General features: G+C 42.8%; 1 protein-coding gene across 3 annotated transcripts in view; it reads right to left on the bottom strand.

Annotated features, from left to right (window-relative positions):
* LHFPL3 (LHFPL tetraspan subfamily member 3) overlaps window positions 1-22,035 on the bottom strand; it is a 259,588-nt gene extending 237,553 nt beyond the window's left edge. For 2 of the 3 annotated variants that reach the window (XM_069801798.1, XM_069801799.1), the window contains exon 1: window positions 21,258-22,035. In XM_069801798.1, coding sequence (XP_069657899.1) covers window positions 21,258-21,726 — 469 coding nt within the window. In that variant the 5' untranslated portion in view covers window positions 21,727-22,035. The remainder of the gene's footprint in view (window positions 1-21,257) is intronic. The other variant, XM_069801797.1, reaches the window with a different exon arrangement.
* Between the last annotated feature and the right edge of the window lie 4 nt (window positions 22,036-22,039).

Here is a 22,039-nt window from a genome sequence, read left to right as displayed (position 1 = left end):
GTACTAAACTTTGCTTTTACAGACAATTGTTGCATAGCCAAATTTATCTCTCTTAGGCAGGTATTTTTCCAATTTCTAACACTACTCTACATGCTAGCACTTAACTGTCATAAATTTTCTTGTAGACACATTTACCCTTTCTGCCATTTTTCTGTCATCATCATCATCCAGCACTGTTATTTTACCTAGATTTCCAAATTTTTCTCCCACTAACTGGTTTTCCTATTCAGGTTAAAAACTACTCTTCCCCTCTAAAAAAGTACATTTGGAATTGTTTACCACTGAAGCTCAGGCTGCAGTTTCTAGGCTAATTGTCATTTTGTCCCCAATGTTGCTCACCCTCAGAATTTCACCAAGTATCTCAGATATTTTGTGATTTATCAGAGAGAGTTTTTGAAGATCTATGAGTACACAAGAATGTCACGTTAACCTTTGGAGTTATAGACCAAAGGGTCTATAGAATCTGAAAGGGTATGACTCTAAACAGCAATTAGTCCTTACCAAATGTATTTGGGTTTTGTGATGTTTTATTTTTATGCAGGCTTTTGCTTCTGGAGTGTCTTGACTCATGACTACTCATGGTTAGTTGACTCATGGTTAGTTTACAATCAGATTAAGAATTCAAGTATCAACGGTTGTATGTGAGTTCACGTTGTTGCCAATTCTGCTTCCTGCTATGTAACACATGTTCAGCTCTCAGGACTGCAGCCTGCTCCACTCCCACCTCTGACCTCTTATCCTCACCACATCGTTCCCACCACCTCCTAGGGACTGTGAGGACAACAGCTGCATTTCAAAAGTCAAGTCACTGAAACTATGATCCTCCACTCCTTCCAAATGCAACCACTTGCAGAAACCACTGGCCCTATAAAAGGCTGTGCCTGAAGCATATTGGTTTGATTAGACCCAGACGACAACAGAGCAGAGGAAGAGGCTGGATGCTATTCTGGGCTCTGCTCCTGATGTACAACGCAAGAACAGGCGGACAGAGAAGCATTTTGACCTCAGATGGAGAGACCAAAAAAACTGGGAGAGTAATAACCATGCCTATCCTCATGTACCAAATATTTTGAAACACTTGGTTGAAAGCCGCTATATAAATGCTAACTGTGTATTGTTAGATACTGGTCCTACTTTAGGGCACTTTTTCATTCACAGACGTTACGCACAAACCATTTACTAAATCAGCCACAACTGTACTTTTTAAATCATAGGATATCTGGAGAAGATAAACTCAATAGCCATGTCCTGGGAAGGGAAAAGAATGATCCTGACTCTGGCAGCAAACACCCACTGCATCTCATTACAGTTTCTAGCAGAGTAAAGGAACAAATATTAGCATACTTGGGCTCTGTACAGCAATAGCTTGGTAAAACTCTATGGTGTGTGTTATCCAGTAAAGCTGACTAATGGACCTGTCCAGCCCTAAAGTCTGTAGATCTGTAAATTCATTTTATGAAGAGAGAAAGTCTCCTGAAGCACTTTCAAGATTCAAACTAGGATGCTAATGGTCAGGCAATCCTCTGACTGGCACTTCATGCCGGAATACGCCATGGCCCGCAGAAAGAACAAATAATCTCTGCTAAACCTACCTGCAGAGGAGCAATTAATACTCAACAATGGATATACTTGGTGGGTCTAAAGCTTCAACTAGCCTGGAATGACATTCCTGACAGCAGACAGTATCAGACACTTAGAAGCAAGACAAATATGAAGTGTTCTTCCCCCACCACACCCTCCTTACTCCTACCAATCTGCTCCCCAGAGGGTGAATCAGTGACCAACATGAAGACCAGCAAGTTCAATACCCATCACCGGATTTCTTCTCTTGTAATTGTCTAATCCTTTCCTGAAGCAACCTGTGCTTCTGCTTTCCACATCCTTTGGCAACAAACTGGAGCTATCACCCTGTATCCCCACACCAGCATCACAGCACCATGCTCTGCACCCTGCAGGGATGGGGAGAAGGACCAGCTTGGTTCCTGATGGTGGTACTCCCGAACCAGCTTTCTGTGTCCTACAGTAAAAGCAGGAGGAGGCTGGATGCGTTATGCAGCAGGTCCAAACCACAATGTGGGACAATTTTGTGCTGTTCTGTTCTCTGACCTAGAACACAAATAACGAACAGAAACAGAATATTGCACTGAAGAGCTGAGGAGCTTTCCAAGAGGAAACACAAGAACATGCCCTCCTTCCATTTCTAGTGAGCTGTCCTCCCCGTGGGACATTCATACCTCCACTTCCCTGTCTCATGGGAAAACTCACAGAAGACAAGATCAAGTCACCTGGAGGTGAAATGAAGGCTCACTGAAAGCTGTAGGAGTCACAATAAACTTCAGGGGATGGATACAAGCTGGGTCGATGTGCAGCCCTCCACCAGGAAGAGCACTTCCTCGTGTACCTCTTCAGGGACAACTCCTGCAGAGTTCTCTTTCCCCTGGCATTTGTCAGCAACCGTTTGCATAACCTGAGCTAGGTGCGACAGTCAGACCGGTTACTCCTTACACAAGAGTGCTTAGCCTGTACAGTCATAATAGCTAAATGAATCAGGGGAGCACCCTGTAACAAGCCCTTGTGAGCTCCTCTGGGCATGAACACTTTATTCTCATGCATTTTAGGCCATAAATTGGAGATGACAGCAAAGTAATCAGGAGAGTATCATGCTGTGCCTCCTAATTCTCCTGGGCCTTCACTGATTATACAGGAGAAATCCAAGCAGACATGGAATTAAATCACTTCCCTTACGTTGGACTAGCTGAAGCTGCTCCTTAAATGACAGATTGCTAACAGCTCCCTTAATGACATCACCCAATATGTCATAAAATTTGCTGCCAACACTATGGATTTTTTTCCCCCAGCCAGAAGCATTCACTGGCTGTGGAGCAGAAGTTTCATAGACAAAATGTGGTTCAAGAAATAACCTATAAAGGGTTCTCAGTGCATAAGGTAAGTACCACCCAAAAACTCATTGAAGAATAAAATTATCCTTCTTGGCACTGCTTTCTTGGAACAGTGCCCCACATCAGATTTTTCTAAGTGTTTGTGATTGAAATTATCCATCCACCATCTCTGCAGGTAGCACTAAAACTCACAGCTCAGGAATAGTATCCAGATCTTTGCCAGATTACTACCCTTGGGTGAAAACTGTTATCTTCTTATTGCTTTCGTGCTTTTTGGAAGGAAACTCTTCCCAGATGGGTATTAGCATTAGAGAAGAAACAGATGTACTTTGTAGTACAATGGCAAGGATTATTTACCTGGAGTTTCACTATTATCCCTTTACTTCCAAGCGCACATCAAGTTTTCTGTCAGAACCGCAAGTAAAGTGACAACCAGAGCATACATAGCATGAACAGCCTTTGAGAATTTCTAAGAGACAATTTGCAGGTTTTTCTCTATTCTTCAGACACCAGGAATCTAGCCTGCAGCAACGCACCACAAATGACCACCCATTTGCTTTTAAAATGTTACAGTGGAACCCACTTAGGCAGCCATCAACCATGACTGCACAAAGGGTGCTTAATTACCCATTCCTGTAATTCTGTGCTGCCTGCATTTTCGCATGAGCATGCCTTATGTGAGAATTAGCTCAGTTGCATAGACTGGTTTCAAAAAGGGTAAATATATTTCTAAGAAAAATACTTCCATAAGTGGAGCCAATAGTGAAGAAGAAGAAAGTCCTCCTTCTTTATCCAGATTTAAACTAAATTCTGATTTATAGTGGAGAGCACTGAAAGTCTCCAAGATTTGGTCCTTCTGATCAAGGTGAGGTTGCCCCTCTCCACCCAGCTGCAGAAAGTCAGTGTTGGCTGCTGTTCCCCTAAGTCACTCTGTAAATGGATGCTCTTCTCTATGTATGCTACCTTTCCCGCATGCCACCATCTATCCGCTCAAAGCAGTCATAGTTGAACCAGAACACATATAGGAAGAAGGAAAAAGTGAAATGCTAAATCTTGTGGGAACTTAAAGCTAGTGCACCTAGCTGCATAGTCCCAGGATGTGGCTTGAATATCTTCGGTAACTCCTTGGGTATCAACTGTATTTCTGTTCCTCGCAGCAATTCTTGCCAACAGAAAACCCTACAGCACACCAGTATGCTGGTGATGCTGAAAACGAGTGGTCTGAACAATCTGTCACTCACATAAGTTCAAAAGAGAATCACTGTGGTGGCACTCGCTGGCACTGTGAGTAAATGAGCCATGAGCTATATATCTGGATGTGCTACAGTTCTTTTCTGAAAGAAAAAGCAAGTCAAAAAGGAAGTGTAACACTCTGCTGAATGCTGAAGTGACCACATAAATAGGATCAGCTAAACCTTGCTTATCTGTCAGTCATTCCTCCCTGTATGACAGCAGTCGTCTCAAGCCTGCCCATGATGATCACGGCCTCAATACTTGCTTGGTTTCCTGAACGGATGCATTTCAAGCCACGTCATCTGTTTACGTTATCCAGTCATTTTGTCTTGTCATCCAAGGGAAATACCTGGTTTGGCCAAATGTGTTGCATCACACATACTTCCAGTGCATAGAATGAAAGGCTAAAATAATCCCCATGAATTTTGTTCTCAAATTCAGAATGGCACTGCCATGATTGCAAAGTGACAGATGTCAAAACTGAGCTGAGTACCTCATTAATGCAGAGATAAACACACAGAATATGTTGTTTGGAATGACAACCCAGTGTGTTTATATATGTATGCCACTATTTATCGTCCTACAGATGGTTGCTCACAGTGATGTACATCCACAAATATGTTTAATTTTGCTTTTTCCTATTCTACGTAATTACCATTTTTCCTTGTTTACACTGACTACTACTAAGATGGCCTAGAGATCTCTGAGTTCTTCTGAGGGTGAGGGGTCATGCTGCACAAAGCAGACCCAGAATCCACATGCAATCAGTTCTTTGCAGTAATAACGGCCCATACCCATAGAGCATTTTTTAAGGAATTATCTCACTCTCATTTTACAGCCAGCAAAACTCCGAAAGGTGAAATGACTTACCCAAGGTCGCACAGCAGGCTCTGTTCAGTACATAGTTACTATTGTTGCAATTGGGTAGCTCATCAAGCTCATGCTACTCACACCACTCAAATAAAATTCAAACAATAATTTTTATTTTTACTGCAATTTGCACGGCAGTCAAGGCTGGAGGCCACAATCAGGATTCAGCTTATGCTGGGCTCTGTTCAAACATCAAATCAAATCCAGTCCCTGCTCCAGGGGGCTTGCTGTCTCACTAGGGACATAATTCTGTGGGAACACAGAACGAGATGGAAAGGGAGGGAAGGAGAGAGGGAGGGACAGAAGGCAGTAACCTGAATGTAAGGTTTCACATTGTTTTGGGTAACTGTGAAGTTTGGAACCTTGTTATTACTTAAATTATTTAGGTGTGTAAGAAATATAAGTGCATTACTGACAGCCACCTGTCTAGCTACTTAGGTAGCAGTTTATCTTCATAATCCTAATTGTGCAAACACTTTACTTTCACTCCTATGGTCTTTGATTACATTGACAGACAGCAACTGGATCCTACTGTTCGCTCTTTGGGGGACTGACTCACACTGCACTAACCCCATACTTACATTACACTGTACTTTCTAAAGAGTAATATTATACTTAATTTTACAACTCCCTCTCTAATCTGCTGCTAGGGCAATTCTTGCTGTAGACCTTTTTATATGATACATGCTTATACATTTTACAGCACGTGACAATTTGGTATACTAGCTATAAAGCCAATGAAATCCTTTCACTCATTGCTAACTTCTACTAAGCTCTGCAGTAGTATAACATGTATTAACTCCCACCTTACCGGCTGCCACTGCATCCTAATGTGGCTCCAGGATAGCAGTATGTTATGTACCAAATGACCATATAGTCATTCCTCTTTAAAAGACTTAACTGGGTAGAAAATTGATTGCACAAGGCTCACTTTATGTTTACATCATAAAGACAAATTTTCTCTTCTTGTGGATTCACACTGCGTTTCATCTGATGGTACAGCAGGATATTGAACATTACAAGTGTGCAGTGAGATTTTGATATAATGTCATACAATATAAGAATTAATAGCTCCTCTAATACTGAATGGCATAGACACAATGGGATTATTTGCAAGAGTAAGATTGCTCAGTACCAAGTCAAGATTGCTGAACAGTCCTTAGAAGTTAACCTCTTAGTTTTCTGGTATGGATCTGCTACCCCATTATTTATTATAATGCATGTATTTGTATAAATAATGAGAAAGGGTATACAAGAAATATTTGATTGACATCTGTAACCTCAGATGGGTGGGTATTTTTTCTGGATTTCAGTTAAGCCAAGCATTTAAAACATGTTTCCAACCCATCAAAGCATGTGCTTAAATCCTTTGCTCAGCTGATGGATTCTGTTGAAACAAACAGGCAGCTTTTCACTGACACTAATAGATTCTAGATCAGCACAATAATACCATAATGTACTCTAAAAGAGCTTGAGAAATTACAATCTAAATACATTATTTTACAGAACAAAAGAATGAGCATTCATTTACAATGACTTTCCTTGCTCCTATTCTCAATTGGCTAAATCCATATACAAATTAATGACCTATCACAATGGCTGTTTGAGGATACATCATCAAAAACTAAGGCACTGCAGAACTTACATAAAAAAATACTAATGCAATTTCATTTTAGACTATTAACATTTTTCAGAAAATTATGTTAGGTACACATTACTACCTGCATTTATTCCTCTCTGACAGGTATCACTGAAGCTTAGCAGAACTGAGGTATTTACTTAAATGATTAGAACCTGACTTTTAGTAGTATGATAAATGGAAGCAATAAATAACAACAGGTTTGCTTAGCAATCATCAATACCCATTTTGCAGCTCTTCATACACTATCCACTAATCTCCTTCAGCATCAGTTAATTCAAATTCCTTTATCATATTTCTGATACCTGCATTCATGACACTGCAGTTTTATTTAATCCCAGGCAAAAGCACATTAAGAAGGAACTATGATTGACAGTATATTGCTAATTTAGAACAAAATACTTGTTTAATCAACCCTAAACTCAACTTCATAAAACCAAGACACAGGCAAGCCTAATTTAATAAAATCCAACGTATGAAAGCATAGCCTGTATCTACATTAGCAACCTGTGTATTGCAACAGAGTGTATCTAAAAAGTGAAACAGTGCTTAGGATCTAATATCCACAATGCATGTGTTTCAGAGGTTTCACTTTGGACCAGCCCTAGCCTGGTCCAGTGGAAGGTGCACACATTAGTGGTAGAAGTGCATCAGATGGACTTCTGGAGAACATCTGGTTCGGTGTATTTAGAAAGAAACCCAGTTTGCATATCCCAAGACTGTGCCACAATGTGAATCAAACTGTACTATGTTGGGACAACTGGAAGATTAACTTTAAAAATGCAGTCCTGACCAAAACTAAAACACTCTTACAGTCAGCCCCATGGGTGATTCCCTTGCAGACTACGGGCCAAAGCAGGCAGTTTTAGCTGAAGGATCTCTGAAGGCTTATCCAGATGACAACAGCCACGCCACCCATGCGTTGTGCCTCCGTTCAGAACGGCTCATATCTAGGGCTAATTAGGTTCCTGCGACCAGGCTGGCTTCATAACCACAGAGGATGGGATTCAGCTCCAGACTGAGAAACCTAGATGGAAGTGTTTTACAGGCAAGTTAAGCAGCAAGGGTTTGATCCACTTGCCACCACATTGGTGCTTAATGCCACTTGAGCTGTTCTACTGCTTGTGAGACATCCATGTGTAGATGACAAAGAACCTATAGAAGACCTTGTCCTTCCGGAAAAGCAGTTAGAGGTTAGACAAGATCCTTGAGGCATTTTAAGCACAGACACCTGGATTTAGGCAACTGCTTGATGGCTTGGCCTCCACAGACTGACATCATATCCCAAGACCCCGATTCACTGTTGGATTCACTGCAGAAACACTCGACTGGCCTTGCCAGAGCCAGGTTTGGTGTGCCAAGGCCAATGGTGATACCACCCAGCTGCACTCTGACAGGCTAAGCCAGATGTGTGTGGTCAGGTATTTCACTGCAGGTTCTCTGGCACATCCCTGCTCTTTTATCTATGCTCACCCATCACCTGATGTAGTGTAAAGTAAAATGGAGCTGTCTGTAGAGTGTGCTTTGCATTTGGTACAGATTTGATTTGGGAAAAAGCAGCCCCAAGGAATAAAAGAACCCCATGCCTCTTGGAAAGAAACAAAAATGCAGTTACAATTTCCCAGACAACCTCACTTTTGCCTCAGCACAATTCCTCCAACACACCATACAATTAAAACTAAATGAAATGTTGTGTTACATTTTTAACACTCAGTTATTAAATACACCATCTTACGTTCACATAGAAACTCACTGAATTCAGTAAGGCTAAATTTAAACCCAGATACTCGTATCTGCAGATCTGTCCCTAAGGGTGTAAAATCCCAAACAGAGATGTTTAAGTATGCACACTGCATGCGATAGCTTTCATAGAAATGTACAAGATCAAAAGTGGTTCATTTGAAGCTCAGGGTGTGCCTTATATACAGTTGTTTGATGCACTGAACACTTATTTATCCCATTGACAAAGTGCTCCCTCCTCTCTCTCCCTCTCAAAACTGCCACAGGAAGCAGGAAAAGAGGCAGCAAGAACAGAACAGAGAACTCTGCGTTGCTCCGCTTCCCATCCTGCATAAGCAAAGACCACTTGATGAGCCTGTTCCTTCTACAACAGCCGATGCATTTGACACAAACCTATTCACACAAGAAATGAAACATCCAGTAACATATCAACAAAACGAAGAGATTTTACATGTTTCTTAGCTCTTTAGGAAGATTGTTTACGTAACAGCGTGGCATCACAAAATAATCAGGTGCATGGAGAGATAACAAGGGACAACTACTTGAGGAAACATCCTTAGCAAAACTAGATCTCAGTTTAGTCATAGAACTGATAATTTATGAATTGTTTTTCCTGCAACCTTGGTATTTTAGAATATATTAAAAATTTATTTTTCAACTACTTTCACTTTTAAACATCAGTATTTAGCTGACATAAATTAAATTTCCTTAAAGGAAATTAAATATCCAAGTCACATGAAAACGTTGAATGCAAAGGGAAAATGTGAAGCACATTACTGCAGCAGCTGTTGTTGACACTGTTATACAGTTTTGCTGGGAATTTAATGAAAACCCTTGCTTGTTTGGTCAGAATGCTAGGCAGGAATGGAGCCCCACTTGACAGATCTACAGATCTTGGTCACTGTCTATTTTTAATCCTAGAAGGCACCAAGATAGGAGTGATACTGTTTAAAAAACAGAACAAATAGGAGTAGAATAGAAAAGAGTATTCACCTAGATGAATTAGTTCTGAGAAATGAGAAAGAGAGGAACAAGGCATGCTGTTACAAACATCGCATTCTGTAATCTCTTTCAGACACTCATCTGTTTCCAGTGTACAGCTCAATATTTTAACAAATCTCCTCCCTTTAGAAAGTTGTTGCACAACCTTGCTGCTCTAATAGTTAGAAATCTTCTTTTAATTTCCAGGCTGAAGTGATTTATATCCAGATAATATCCATTTGTTCTTGTCCCACCGTTAGCCACAAGTTTAAAAGCATTAGTTTTCACTCTACAGTCCATGGACTCAGGAGGGGTTCATAAACTACTTCTGAGATTTTTAAAGCGTCATGAAGCAAAGTACGCCTAACAGTCTGTAAGTTGCTCTAACAATGCTACAGGGCATGTAGCATCATCTTTGGAAAAAGTTTAGGAAATCAAATCAAATCAAATCAAGTCAAAGTAAAAATCACTGGCTTAAACAGCTCTTTTCCCTTCCTCTTGTTTTTTAGCCCTTCCATGTGTTTTTAGATAGCAGTCATGGACATCTTAGCAATCTTCCTCTTTCTACATTAAACTAACCAAGTTCTCCTAGTTTTCTCCTTGCATAAATGTCACTGGTCACTGGTTTTCCTTTTTGCAGCTATTGCTGTCTCAGTCAGAATTGGACATCAGTGTCCAGAATCCCACATGAAATACTACAGTACATCACGTAATGATGCTAACATTGCCTTACATCAGCTCGAAATACTTCATGAAATACGTGCCAGGATCACATATGCCCTCTTCACAGCTGCATTACATTGACAACCCATTGACATCCTTTCGTGAACAGATGTACTCAGGTCCTCTCTTTACCCATGGTTATCTGTCCTCAGCTGCATGGCCTTTCATTCTGCACCAGTGAGTCCACGCCACCACCATCACCTTGCTCCTCAAGGCTGACAAACAGTGAAGTGCCAGCTTGGCAGTGACTGTTGGTGAGCCAGCTGATGATGCCGTATTAACTGGTGAATCCGATCAAATACAAATGCCTGACATGAACTAAATGCAAGCGATTGTGGCTGGTTAGCCATCAGCATGTTTGGACTATATTTTTCTAGTATAATGACCATGAATTGCAATTTCAAGCTTTTTATTTTACTGATGTTCTAATATAACTTCACCACTAATAGGAAGGCTAAATACTAAGACACAGCAACCAAGTAATAATTAACTTTCTTTAGAGGAACATAAAGCTACAAGGATGAATAATTTTATTTTCATGGGAAGTCTAATACTTCTCTCATGGAATTAATCTTAAAACTTTGAATTAACTCTTCGCGAAGGCACACTGAATGTCTCTCAAGTAAAGACTCAATGCATAACAGTATTACAGCATTCAAAGACTTATTAGCCAAGCTGATGGTAACTGGGGGAAATCTGATTTTCAAACACGCAGTCTACATCAGAAAGAAGATTAATTTATGATTTTTAGGCTCATGGGTAACATTCTCCCATTATCTCTAGGTGAAAAACTTTTTTTGTGGCTTGCTCTACCTTTTTGATCACTTCTTCCTCTTGCCAAAGGTTACAAATACCTTTCTTTTTCAAGGTCATTACTAAGTCCAGTTTCAAAGCTAACTACACTTCATGCAAATTCTTCATCCACAGATTTTTTATTGTTAATTGAAACAAAGAAAATCAGAAATCAGTAATATGGCACCGAGTTGCACTTATAAACTGGTTTAGATTAAAGGACTAAATCCCATGTCACCTTAACTTTCCTGCACAGGTAGTTCTTGAGCTCCTCATTTTGAGACTTTGCTACATACTAGTTATGTCTACATGGATAAATTAAGCAGTGCCAGGAAGCGTTCCCAGGCATTAAAACTGAACTGTCTACACTATTAAATTGTTAGAATTGTCCCACAGCATGTGTCACAGGAGTGTTTTTAGTCTGTTCCAACTAACAGTCTTCCAAAATATTGCCAGGGCACAGTTTGCAAGTTAGGACATGCCAGGAATGGTTCCCAATAGGCAGTGTGAATCCAGTGACCCAGTTTTAGAAGGTAAAAAAATGTAACAGTATGGACACTGGCCAGTGTGCCAGCTGACTCTGTACCAGAGGGTAGTTCTGGACATGCTTAATTTGCAGGTACAGGCATAGCCACTGCATCACCCTGTTGGACCCTGGCAAGCTGAGGAGACGACTTGATACGGAAATGTCTGAGCCTAACTTTGAAGACTGTTAATCTCCAAGAAGCACAGGATCGTTTATGTAGGTGTTTCACGCTTACATGCTGTCATCTGGGCTGTTGCAGAACAACCCTCTCCAAGACGCCTCTTGCCCACATCAAGAGACTCTATGTTATAAAGAGCTGAGGAGCATTTGCTTTTCTGCAGCCACTCCAGAAGACTGTTGTTGCAGAGGAAAAGGCAGGAGGTCAGATTGGAGGAAAATACACTGCTGCTAGCCCGCCCTCCTCCCCTCCCTGCTAAAATCTTCCCTGATCTTAAGAGACCTTGTCCAATTTTATCCACACTTCTGCTGCAAACAAAGTTCATCACGACAAAGTATTGTAGGGCGAAGGTTGCAGAGGTACAGTCTAGCGTGGCAGTACAAGACACATTCTGGCCAACTTAATCACATGACATCACTCACCTTATTCAGTGACCTTCTACAAGTAAGGCACATGACTTTTGACTTTTAGCAGTAAACAACAGAACCTCCCAAGGTTTTAGAAGCAGCATTTTCTAAACCTCTCAACTCAGAATATTTGTCTTTGACCTTGCAAGTACAGCACGTATAGCTTTCTTCTCTATAAACTTTTCCTTTCTGAAAGATAACCAGAAAAACAAGGAAAGACAAATGTGTGTCAACTCATCAACTGTTTGTAATAATTTATTTCAAACCGTTTATTCGGTAGCTCTCTCCTTCTGATGCAGTCTCAATTACTTGATTGAATAACATTCTCTGAAATAGCACATGATGTGCTTGTGTCAAAGAGGCTCTCCACAGAGGCCATCAGCTACCTTTTAAAATCAATGAAATTCATAAATTTGCATCTGGCTTCTCAAGGAGAAAATAAAGGAACCTTTTCCCCTGGTACGTATGACCTTCTCATTCTAAGGCCAGCTTGTTTGAAGTCTTCTGCACCCCTGAATGCCAACATGAAGATGGATAATATCTTTCTTAGAATAGATAGATCTTGAGGTCTATTATATTCCCCTTCTTAAGGATTCTAGCCATAATTCTCTCTTAGTAATTGGGATTTGCACACTGTTCCACACAGTAATGCATATTCTAGCTATTCACTCAGTCATGCTGCCACTGCATTTTTAACAATGATGATAGCAACTGATGTTATCAAATTCTGCAGACTTTTCAGGCTCTAGGCTTGTTCATGTCTTTTTTTTCATTTCACCATTTCTGAGCAAAAATGTTTTTATTTCTTCCTTTGTGATGCCTCACTACTGTGACCCTGCCATTCCTCACAGCTGGATCTTGTTAGTTTCCAAATATTGAGTCCACACTGTCTGATCACACCACAGATTTTCTGTTCCGATATGTTTGCTGTCTTTATGTTTGCAAGATCAAAGCTAATGCTGTTTATACCATAGTGCTAAAAAGGTTCACTTCTCAAAAGGTGAAATAACCTTAGCATTTGAAATCTAGCCTTCTTTTATTCCATGCCTTCTACTGCTGATAATATCCATATGTTCCTCCTCTTCCTGGCTTCATTTTCCCATACACTAAGTTTCTTCATTAAACTTTTAGACGGGATTTTTGAAAGAACTCAGCAGCAGCCATATCCTATGCCAGTGAAGCCCCTTCAGGTGCAAGAAAGTAGAGCTGCACCAACACCAGCTGCTTTCCAAAACCCCATTCCCATTTCCCTTTCCCAACAGTACTCAAGTTCTCAGCTCCCCGCATTTCAATAGGTGATATTCTCCTCTTTTAAATTCTCTGCAAGTTTCTTTCTCTCTTCCTTTCTTCCCTTCCATACCTCTTTTTTTCAGTGAAATGGAATTTGTCCTCAAATTGCCTGGACAACTTCATGTGTTTCCTTTTATATCTTACTATTCTGTTATCTTAGTGTTTTTCAAACAGTGGACCACAGCCCCCAGGATGTTCATAAAAGGCAACTGGGAGATGCTGAAATTTTTATTACACTCTAAACCAAAAGAAAATATCTCTTCTCCATTCCCCAAACACCTTTATCCTTCAAAAACAAGTTTTGCTATCAAAATCTCAAATCACTCATACAAGTAAATGATATACACTTCTTACGTGATACATTTTAGCCAGGTCCCCTCTGGGATCAAGACTGATGGGGCTGTGTGATTTTGAACCTGATGACGAATTTCAACCAAATCTGACTGATGCTACAAGCCTCCAAGATACTAAACTTCTGCAAGTTTTGTGAAAAAGCTGGTTCCTGGGCAGAGCAGAAAGGATCCCAAATTCCCATAAGTGGAAAGACAGGGATAGTTTATCGTTTAACAAATCTAGGTGGCAACTTGAGGACATCAAAATCAACACATAAATAGCTTTCTGCCAGCTGTAACACATGCTGTGTCCTTGTCAACTACACAGATGAAGAGCCTGTAAGGAGTCAGAGAGTTTAGCTACTGAAAGCAAGGGATGACGGGATGCAGGAGAGAACTTCTGATATTGTGGGCACAGGGTATTTGGGGAAAGAAATGACTTGGAGAGGGGACACTGGGACACAGCATTCCTCCCTCATTTCCACTGTTCACAGGATACACCTTTTACCTTCATTGCTACAGCCAAAGCATGAAATACATGAATATGTTTACTTCAAACAAAGTAATGAAACCGAAAAGGCTGCACAGCTGCATCACTCATTTCACCCACAACTTCCCAGTAAAACTTTCAGTTCTTCATCTTTCCAACCTACCCAGCTAACCTTCCGACTCAACATTAGGACATAAGCACTTCCCAAGCTGGTATGGCAATACTCATCGCAGCCAGCATGAGAGCAGCAGAGTGGAAGCTACCATGGGGTGGGTACTCACAGCCCAAGGATGAGGGGAGGCCCTGGGGATCTCTATTAAGCCTGACGGGAAACTTTCCTCTGGAGCTGAACGGACAGAAAATCATACTGGCAGCATGATTTCCCCTCTGGGAAAAAGCAGCACGTGTACCAGGCCCATCTGAATTAGGAGATGTCCTCACAGGCTTGATGAGACAGTCTATTTGTTGGCAAGCAGATCACTCAGCTCTTTCCTTGCTCCCTTGTCCACCCGCACAGCTCCAGCACCCCATTTCCCCAAGACGCGGAGGCACTCCTCATTTTACCATGGTCAGAGCCCTCAGTATCCCTGACTTTTCAGAATTTTCTCCTCCAGGGTCTGACACCCACTACTACTCACGCACAACTAAATAACCTCAGTCACCTCACCCTGCGGGTGGGGTGGGGGGTGTTAATGGTTAATGCTCATTAAAATCTATCGATGCTGAAACTCAGTTCAAAAACCTGCTCGATGTTCCTGGACTTGCCTTCCTCTCCCTTTGGCCTCCCGTGTTCCTCTCGCTTTACAACTGGGGTACACAGTGGGAACAAAACCTGGCAGCAGTGTTGGTTAAGGTCCTTTGCTTCTGGTGAGTTAGGCCATGCCTCTTAGAAAGCGGCACCCAATCTTACGTAAAGTCTTAAGTGAAGAAGAAACCACTGTAAAGATAATTAACAAATGAAACTTAACAGGTTACAAATGTATATACCTCATGGCTAATGCAAATTTGTGTAACTTCAGCTTCCAAACACAGCATTTGTCAAGTTAAGGAGCACTGCAAGACCTGAAATCTCCCCCTGTAGGTCCTCATACACCATAATCTGTCAATTTCTAATCTTCTTCTGAATAGCAAGAAAATTCATCCTTTTAGCTCTTCTTCTTTCATTTATTTAAATCAGTCCTGAAATCCTTGCGGCTTTATACTTGAAAGGGAGTCTTGACAGATGTTTGACCTGGACAGAGAGCGCACAGGAACCACTGCGGGCAACGCCAGTCCCATTTTTTGCGTACACATTTAGGGACCACATTGGACTTCTTAAGTGCAGCACTGCAGTGACAGCTCACATGCAGATGCCCATCTACCACAGCCTCTAATTTCTCTTCTAAATAACTGTTTTCCATAACACATAATTTCCATAATTCTCTCATCAGTAGGACGCCTCCTACATTTTGATCCTCAGAAGTCTTACACTGCATTTGGTGTATTAAAATACAGGCTGTTGAAGCAAGCCCAGGTTGTTATGACATCCAAATCAGTCTATGGAATTAGCGATCCTTACTGTAATTTATTAAACAAATAACTATAATTAATTAAACAAATAATTTTTGTGCCACTTGCAAAGTTCACCAGCGATAAATGTGTATTACTCTCCCAACTAATTGTTAAGGATACTGAGGCTACAAACTAAGATCCTTGTCTGACTCCACTAGACACCCTGCTCAAACACTGGCACGAGACTGGGTTTTTTTCTAGCCTGCTGGAATTTACCCCTATACCAAGATCTGACAAACAGCAGTAACAAAGGCTCTGAGAGCATCAAGGTCAAGCCTTTTAAGACTCTTATATAAAAGTCACCTGGTCCTACAGACTGATTTCAAGTATAAAGGCAAACAACACAGCTGCAATGAAGAATGTCACCTTTTCATTTTGAAACAATGCCCTGTTTTAAATGAACTTTTAACTGTGGCATGTAATAACCTCTCTCTTATGGCTGCTTTGGCTCAAAGAACTGGCAATTGAGCAATATGAAACCAGTTTTAAAACTGGTTTAAAACAGGTCTCGGGAAAACCTGGGGAACCACAGAAATACTGGATCGCATCGCATAAATCGGTAAGACCTATGAAAGACCACAGAGTATGTCGGCATGTGCACAAAAAACATGGCATATTTGTGCGATGAAAGGATGTGAGCAAGGTAGGACCAACACACCTATTTTAAGTCATTTTTCACAAAGCTACTAGAGCTCTCCAAACAAGTAAAAACCAATGCGTACTGTGGAAACAAAGGCCACTTGGATTTCCAAAAGACATTTGATAAATCTGTCATTCATAAGTCTTAAAAAAACCTAAACTCCCAGAGGATAAAAATAAATGTCCTTGCAAGGATAAATAATTAGAAACAGATGGTAGGAGAATACTGTCAATTTTCCAAGCGGAGAGAGGTCAATGGTGGAGTCCTGCAGGGATCTGTGCTGGAACTTGGGAGCTGCTCGCTTATTTATAAATGAGCTGGAAAACAGGGTAAATGGTGAGGTGACAAAGTTTGCTACTGATATTCATTCAAGGTAGCTAAGATAAGGGCTGACTATGAAGAAAGACTTTATAATACTGAGTGACTAGGCAATAAAAAGGCAAATTAAAGTCAATGTAGATAAACAAATATGAAGTCATTTCTTTGAGGGGAAAAAACCTAACTACACAAACCGATGTGCTCCAAGGTGACTATTACCGCTTCAGGACTGAGATCTTGGGGTTATAATAGGTAGTTCTGTGAAAACATCAGCCCACTGTTCACTAACAGTGAAAAAGTTAGTATTAGAAATTACTAGGAAAGGAAAAAGGATGAAAGAGAGAATATTATTATGCCACTGTATAAATGGCTTGTTTGTCTGTCTTGAGTATTGCGTGCAGTTCCAGTCCCACTGCCTCTGAAAGGACACAGTAGACTGGGAACAGCTGTGGGCAGGGCAGCAGGGATGATCACAGGCATGGTACAACCTGATGACTTAAGGAATGACTAAGAAGCCAAAGATTCATGAGGTCTCAGAAACGGGTGACTGTGGGGATACAGCAAAGGTGTAAGCAGGACCAGCACAGGGAAGGCGTCTGGGAGTCCCCTGTTCACAGCCTCTTCCAATACGTGAGCTGAGGGGATCAAATGAAATGGGCAGGTACAAGGTTTAAAACATAAAAAACCCTACTAAATCTTGACACAACACGTATTAAGCTGTGGAACTCCTTGCTCTGGGGCACTGTAAACGCCTAAAGTTTACACAGGTTCAAAAACTGACCAAAGTCATAAAAAAAGAAATTCCAGCAAGAGCTTTTAAATGCCAAGACTTATCTCAGGAAATCCCTGAACGCAACTGCTGGAGGACAGAGAGTATGAGAGGGCAAAATGAGCTTTTGCTGCTCTGATGCTTCTGTGGGCTCATGTTACAGACCACTGTCAGAAATCACTGGCCTAGATGGGCCCGTGGTTTGACAAACTACAGAGGTTTTATGTTGTTTTGTTCAACTGTGCTCTTATTGTGGGCATGGGCTTAGGCATCTCCTGAAAAAAAAATATATATTGGTTTCATCCTACTTGTCCATGGGACACTTCTATGCCCTTCTTTTGCTTTCTCTACTTTTCGCTTTCCTGTAACTTGCAACATACTAGTTAAAAAAAAAAAAAAAAAAAAGAGACAAATGTCTAATAACGAAAAAAATCACATGGCAGAACTGAAGCATTTAATGCATTTAACTCATAAAGGAATAAATCTCAAGAAATATCTTAATCTGTAAGGTTTCTCGCAAACTTTAGATGCAGGGTAGTAAAGAGCAGTAATACCTCATTTCTAATGCTTTCACTGTTTGTATTTATGCAGCTGCTCAAATTAGGTAAGTGTATGTGCAAATGTTTGTACATACAATTTTGAAATTGCAGAAGGGAAGGCTAGGGGATGGAGAACAAGACTGCCAACACTGGCTCTCAAGATATCAAGTGTACACTGACAGCATTATGCACATGGAACAAAAAAAGCAGTCTAAGCCATGGCAAAATCATAAGGGACTCTAATGTACGTTGTCCTCACATACACAAAGAAAATAGCTTTTTTCTTAGGATTTTTCTGCTTAATCATGCCATAGACATGATTAAACAGCAACAAGGATTGAAAATGCATGTGTCCAAGATATTGTTTATCTTTTCCTTATTTAAAAAACACCTCTTCAAAACAAGAGCTGTATCATGCTGACAATTTACAATGACTCATGCAGGACAGAGTGTGATCAAAATCTTTTTTTAAAGAAATCAGTCCTAAGCTTTTATTTACAATCCTAAATGAAGCATGATCCCACGTTGAAAAACTGCTTCTAAGGAGATTTAAATTATATCAATTTTAAGTATTATTATATGATCCAACTGAATGCTAACACTACTAAGGTACATAATAGCAAGCAAAATCAAAGCTATACTCACATACTTGTCTATTTTACTACTTCAGGTTCAATTTTGTTCCTGTACTACACAGAACTATATGCATATGTAGATGAGATGACATTACTATATTGTTATTTGTGAGATAAGCATCTTAAGCTTATTATTACCTATCACTAATACTCTCAAAACAGTAAAATAGTAACAGAATTAGCTCATACAGCTCATAGAAAACCTATCAGAACTCATTATAACTCTCCTGTCCTGCACATTTTATTCTGTTTTCCTTCTGTCCCACCACTATTGCTTTCTTCTTCAAAGGATACAACCCAAACCAATATGGCTCTTCTGGTAGTTTTCTCTCCCTTCGAGGAAACTTTTTTGAGGTAATACAGAAATGAACAGTCAGGTAAATGCTGAATTAAGCTACAACATTCTGCAAACAACAGTCAGGCTCTTTCAACACCCAACATTGCTCCAGTTCTTCTAGGGCATTCACATACAAACCAGGAAAGATGGCCAATGACCACTTAGCTATACATATATTCCCCCTACTATTTTAATTTTGGAGGTAGGCAGTCTGAAAAGTGATTCTGCTGCTGACGTAAAACTTCTTTTGTTGACTTTTAATGCCAACGGTGCATCTACCAGCTTTGGAGATGACAAAAATTCTGTGTTATTTTGCCTGAAAACATATCTTCAGTGTCACTCCTGCACACGTGCAGTATGGTAGAGACTGGTTGGGCTCCTGTGGATCAGCTGCATGCAGTGGTTTCTAAACATTATTATTATTCACCAGTGCAGAAATGCAGTAAAGGAATCAGATTAATTTTTATCTACCTTGCACTAGCTTCTGTTGGCATGAAGCAGCGGAACCATATAAATAAAACACCATTATCTCTGATGTTGGAAAGTGTAAGGGATTTGGAAATTGTGCTGTCGTACTGCACAATGGACATCAACAAAACAGGCTGAGGATGCACCAAAGCCGTGAATATTCATGCCACTTTTTACCAGTGGAGCCATAAGGAGAGAAGACAGCTGAAAGCAAAAGTCCTTAATGGAGCAGAGGAGACATCAGTGGTGCAAAGATGAAACAGTTTGCTCCGCCTGGAGCCAAGTGACATGACTGTGTACAATTAATAAGACCACATCAGAATGCATGTTACTCAACAGACAAAGTAGCCACCAGTATCAAAGAGGATTCCCAATGCAGAGATAATGAACCCAAACCTAGTCTCACTGGAGTCGAGGAGAAATCTACCAACCTCAAGTGACTGCAGATCAATCCCCAAGTGATAAAGAAAGAAACCATATGGCAACTTAAGTGACAGAAACAGCATAAAAATATATATATAACACACATAAAAACAACATTGCGGAGAGAAATGGTTAAAGCTGTTTCATACAAACCAGAAATTTCCACAAAGCCTCATGGACTAGGTGGCAAACTGAATAATGCTGAAGCTGCTCAGCAAACAACTCAGAAGAATTATTGCTCAGAAACTCAAATGAATGTAGGTCAATTAAGGGGACTGAAAAAGTGATTGTGAGCCCATTTTGGAGACATTTTGCTCTGTTTCCCAAACAGCTTATTCCCACAAAGCCAAAATTTCTCAATTTCAGGGTTTTATCGTGAGAACAAGTAGAAGGTATGCTTTGATTTTAGGCTTTTTTCCCAAATTACTGAAGAATTGATCTTTTCTATCTTGCTAAAACTGATTTTATTACTCTCAACTCTACAGACCATTCTTTTCTCCTCCTCTGCCTCCCAGCTGCACACAAATCACCAGTTCTCTGGTAACTCAGAGGGAAAGCTGGGTTGGGAATGCGAAAAGGGACGTCCTGGTGTTCTCCCTCTTTCTCATCATGCACTTTCCCCAGGGAGACATTGGATGTGATGGGGAAAGTCAAATGAAGTCAGGAGACCTTCTGAGTCAAAACCAGCAACTGAAATGAGTTCTTTTTCTTTACACTCCAAACATACAGAGGAAAATAAACCTCGTGAACAGGGGGAACAGTCCCCAGCCAAAACTCATGCGTGTAACATCCAACGACCTCAGCTGCCCTTCCAGTTGGCCAGCAAAAGACCTCGCCATCCCCTCCGGCTGAACCGAAGCGGGCTCTGCCTTGACCAGGTGGAAACCTGGGCTCAGGACTACCCTTCAACAGGCTGCCAGTCGCCTTCACCCACCGTCGCCCGCTCGAAGCGTCGCCGCGGCCCCCCCCTGCCATTTTCCCCCGACCTTTAGCGACAGACCGAGCGCGGGAGGACAGCCTGCGGCCGCCGCTGCCCGCCAGCCCTCCTCGGGGCTGTTGACGCTCACGGGTCGCTTCACCGGCCGAAGCCGGACAATGTCTCCGGGCACCCCTGCTCCTCGGGGGGGTGGGAGGGGCTGAGGGCTGCGCCTGACCTCGGCCCACGCCCGGTACCCACGCGGGCGGTGGGGCGGCCCGGGGCAGGCACCGGCACCGCTCTGCAACGCTGCTGAGGCGTCCCGGCCTCCCGCCCCCCCCGAGCGTCACCTCCCCCGCCTGCCCCGGCGGGGCACCCCGCGCCGCCCGCCCCCCCCCGTCCCCGTCCCCCCTCCCGGCCCGGGCGGCCGCCGGCGCCGCAAGTTTCTCCAGAGCCGCCCGTGCCCCCCGCGGGGCCGGGCCGGGCCGGGCCGGGCAGGGCAGGGCAGGGCGGCTGGAGCCCTCCCAGGGCCGGGGCCGGGGCCGCTGCCCCCCACTCACCCGAGGTCAGCTGCATCCAGGCACAGATCTTGTAGACGGTGGCTGTGTTGCAGAAGAAGAAGAGGATGAAGCAGACGATGCAGGCGATGATGAGCATCATCGAGAGCCCGATGAAGAAGGAAGCAGCTTTGAAGGCTCCCGAGGGCAGGCTGGAGAAGTCCGTGAAGCTGCCCCGGCAGGTGAGTTCCCGGCTGAAGCCGTTGCCGATGCAGTAGTGGAAGAGCCCGAAGTAGCCCGCCTGCGGGGTGTCCACGCCGTCCCCGATCCAGTAGGGCTGGATGAAGCACACCACGTTGACGATGGCAAAGCAGATGGTGAAGATGGCCCAGAGCACGCCGATGGCCCGCGAGTTCCGCACGTAGTTGGTGTGGTAGATCTTGGCCGCCTCCTGAGCCGGGAGCATCCCCGCTGCTGCCGCTCCTGACGAGCCTGCTCCTGTCGCCGCCGTCCCTGCAGCCGCTCCGGGCATCCTCGCCGAGAAGATCCCCCCTCCCCTTCCTCCTCCTCCTCCTCCTCCTTCTTCTCCTCCTCCTCCCTGCTCGCTCCGCTCGACGCGACGCGCTCCGCCGCTGCGTGCGAGAGCCGGCGAGCCCCTCCGCCGGGCTTCAGCGGCTCCGCGCCAGCAGCAGCAGCAGCGGCAGCGGCGGCGGCGGCGGCGGCGGCAGCACCAACATGGCCCGCCGCCGCCTATCGGGGCGCAGCGCTGCCGGCCGCCGCGCACCGCCCGCCCCGCAGACCGCCCTCCCGCCGCCGCCGCCGCCGCCGCCGCCCGCGGCTCCTCG

Source organism: Haliaeetus albicilla, chromosome 14 (genome assembly GCF_947461875.1).
Source record: "Haliaeetus albicilla chromosome 14, bHalAlb1.1, whole genome shotgun sequence".
Classification (NCBI taxonomy): domain Eukaryota; kingdom Metazoa; phylum Chordata; class Aves; order Accipitriformes; family Accipitridae; genus Haliaeetus; species Haliaeetus albicilla.
The sequence above is the reverse complement of the archived record's forward strand: the minus strand, read 5'-3'. Positions and strand labels throughout refer to the sequence as shown.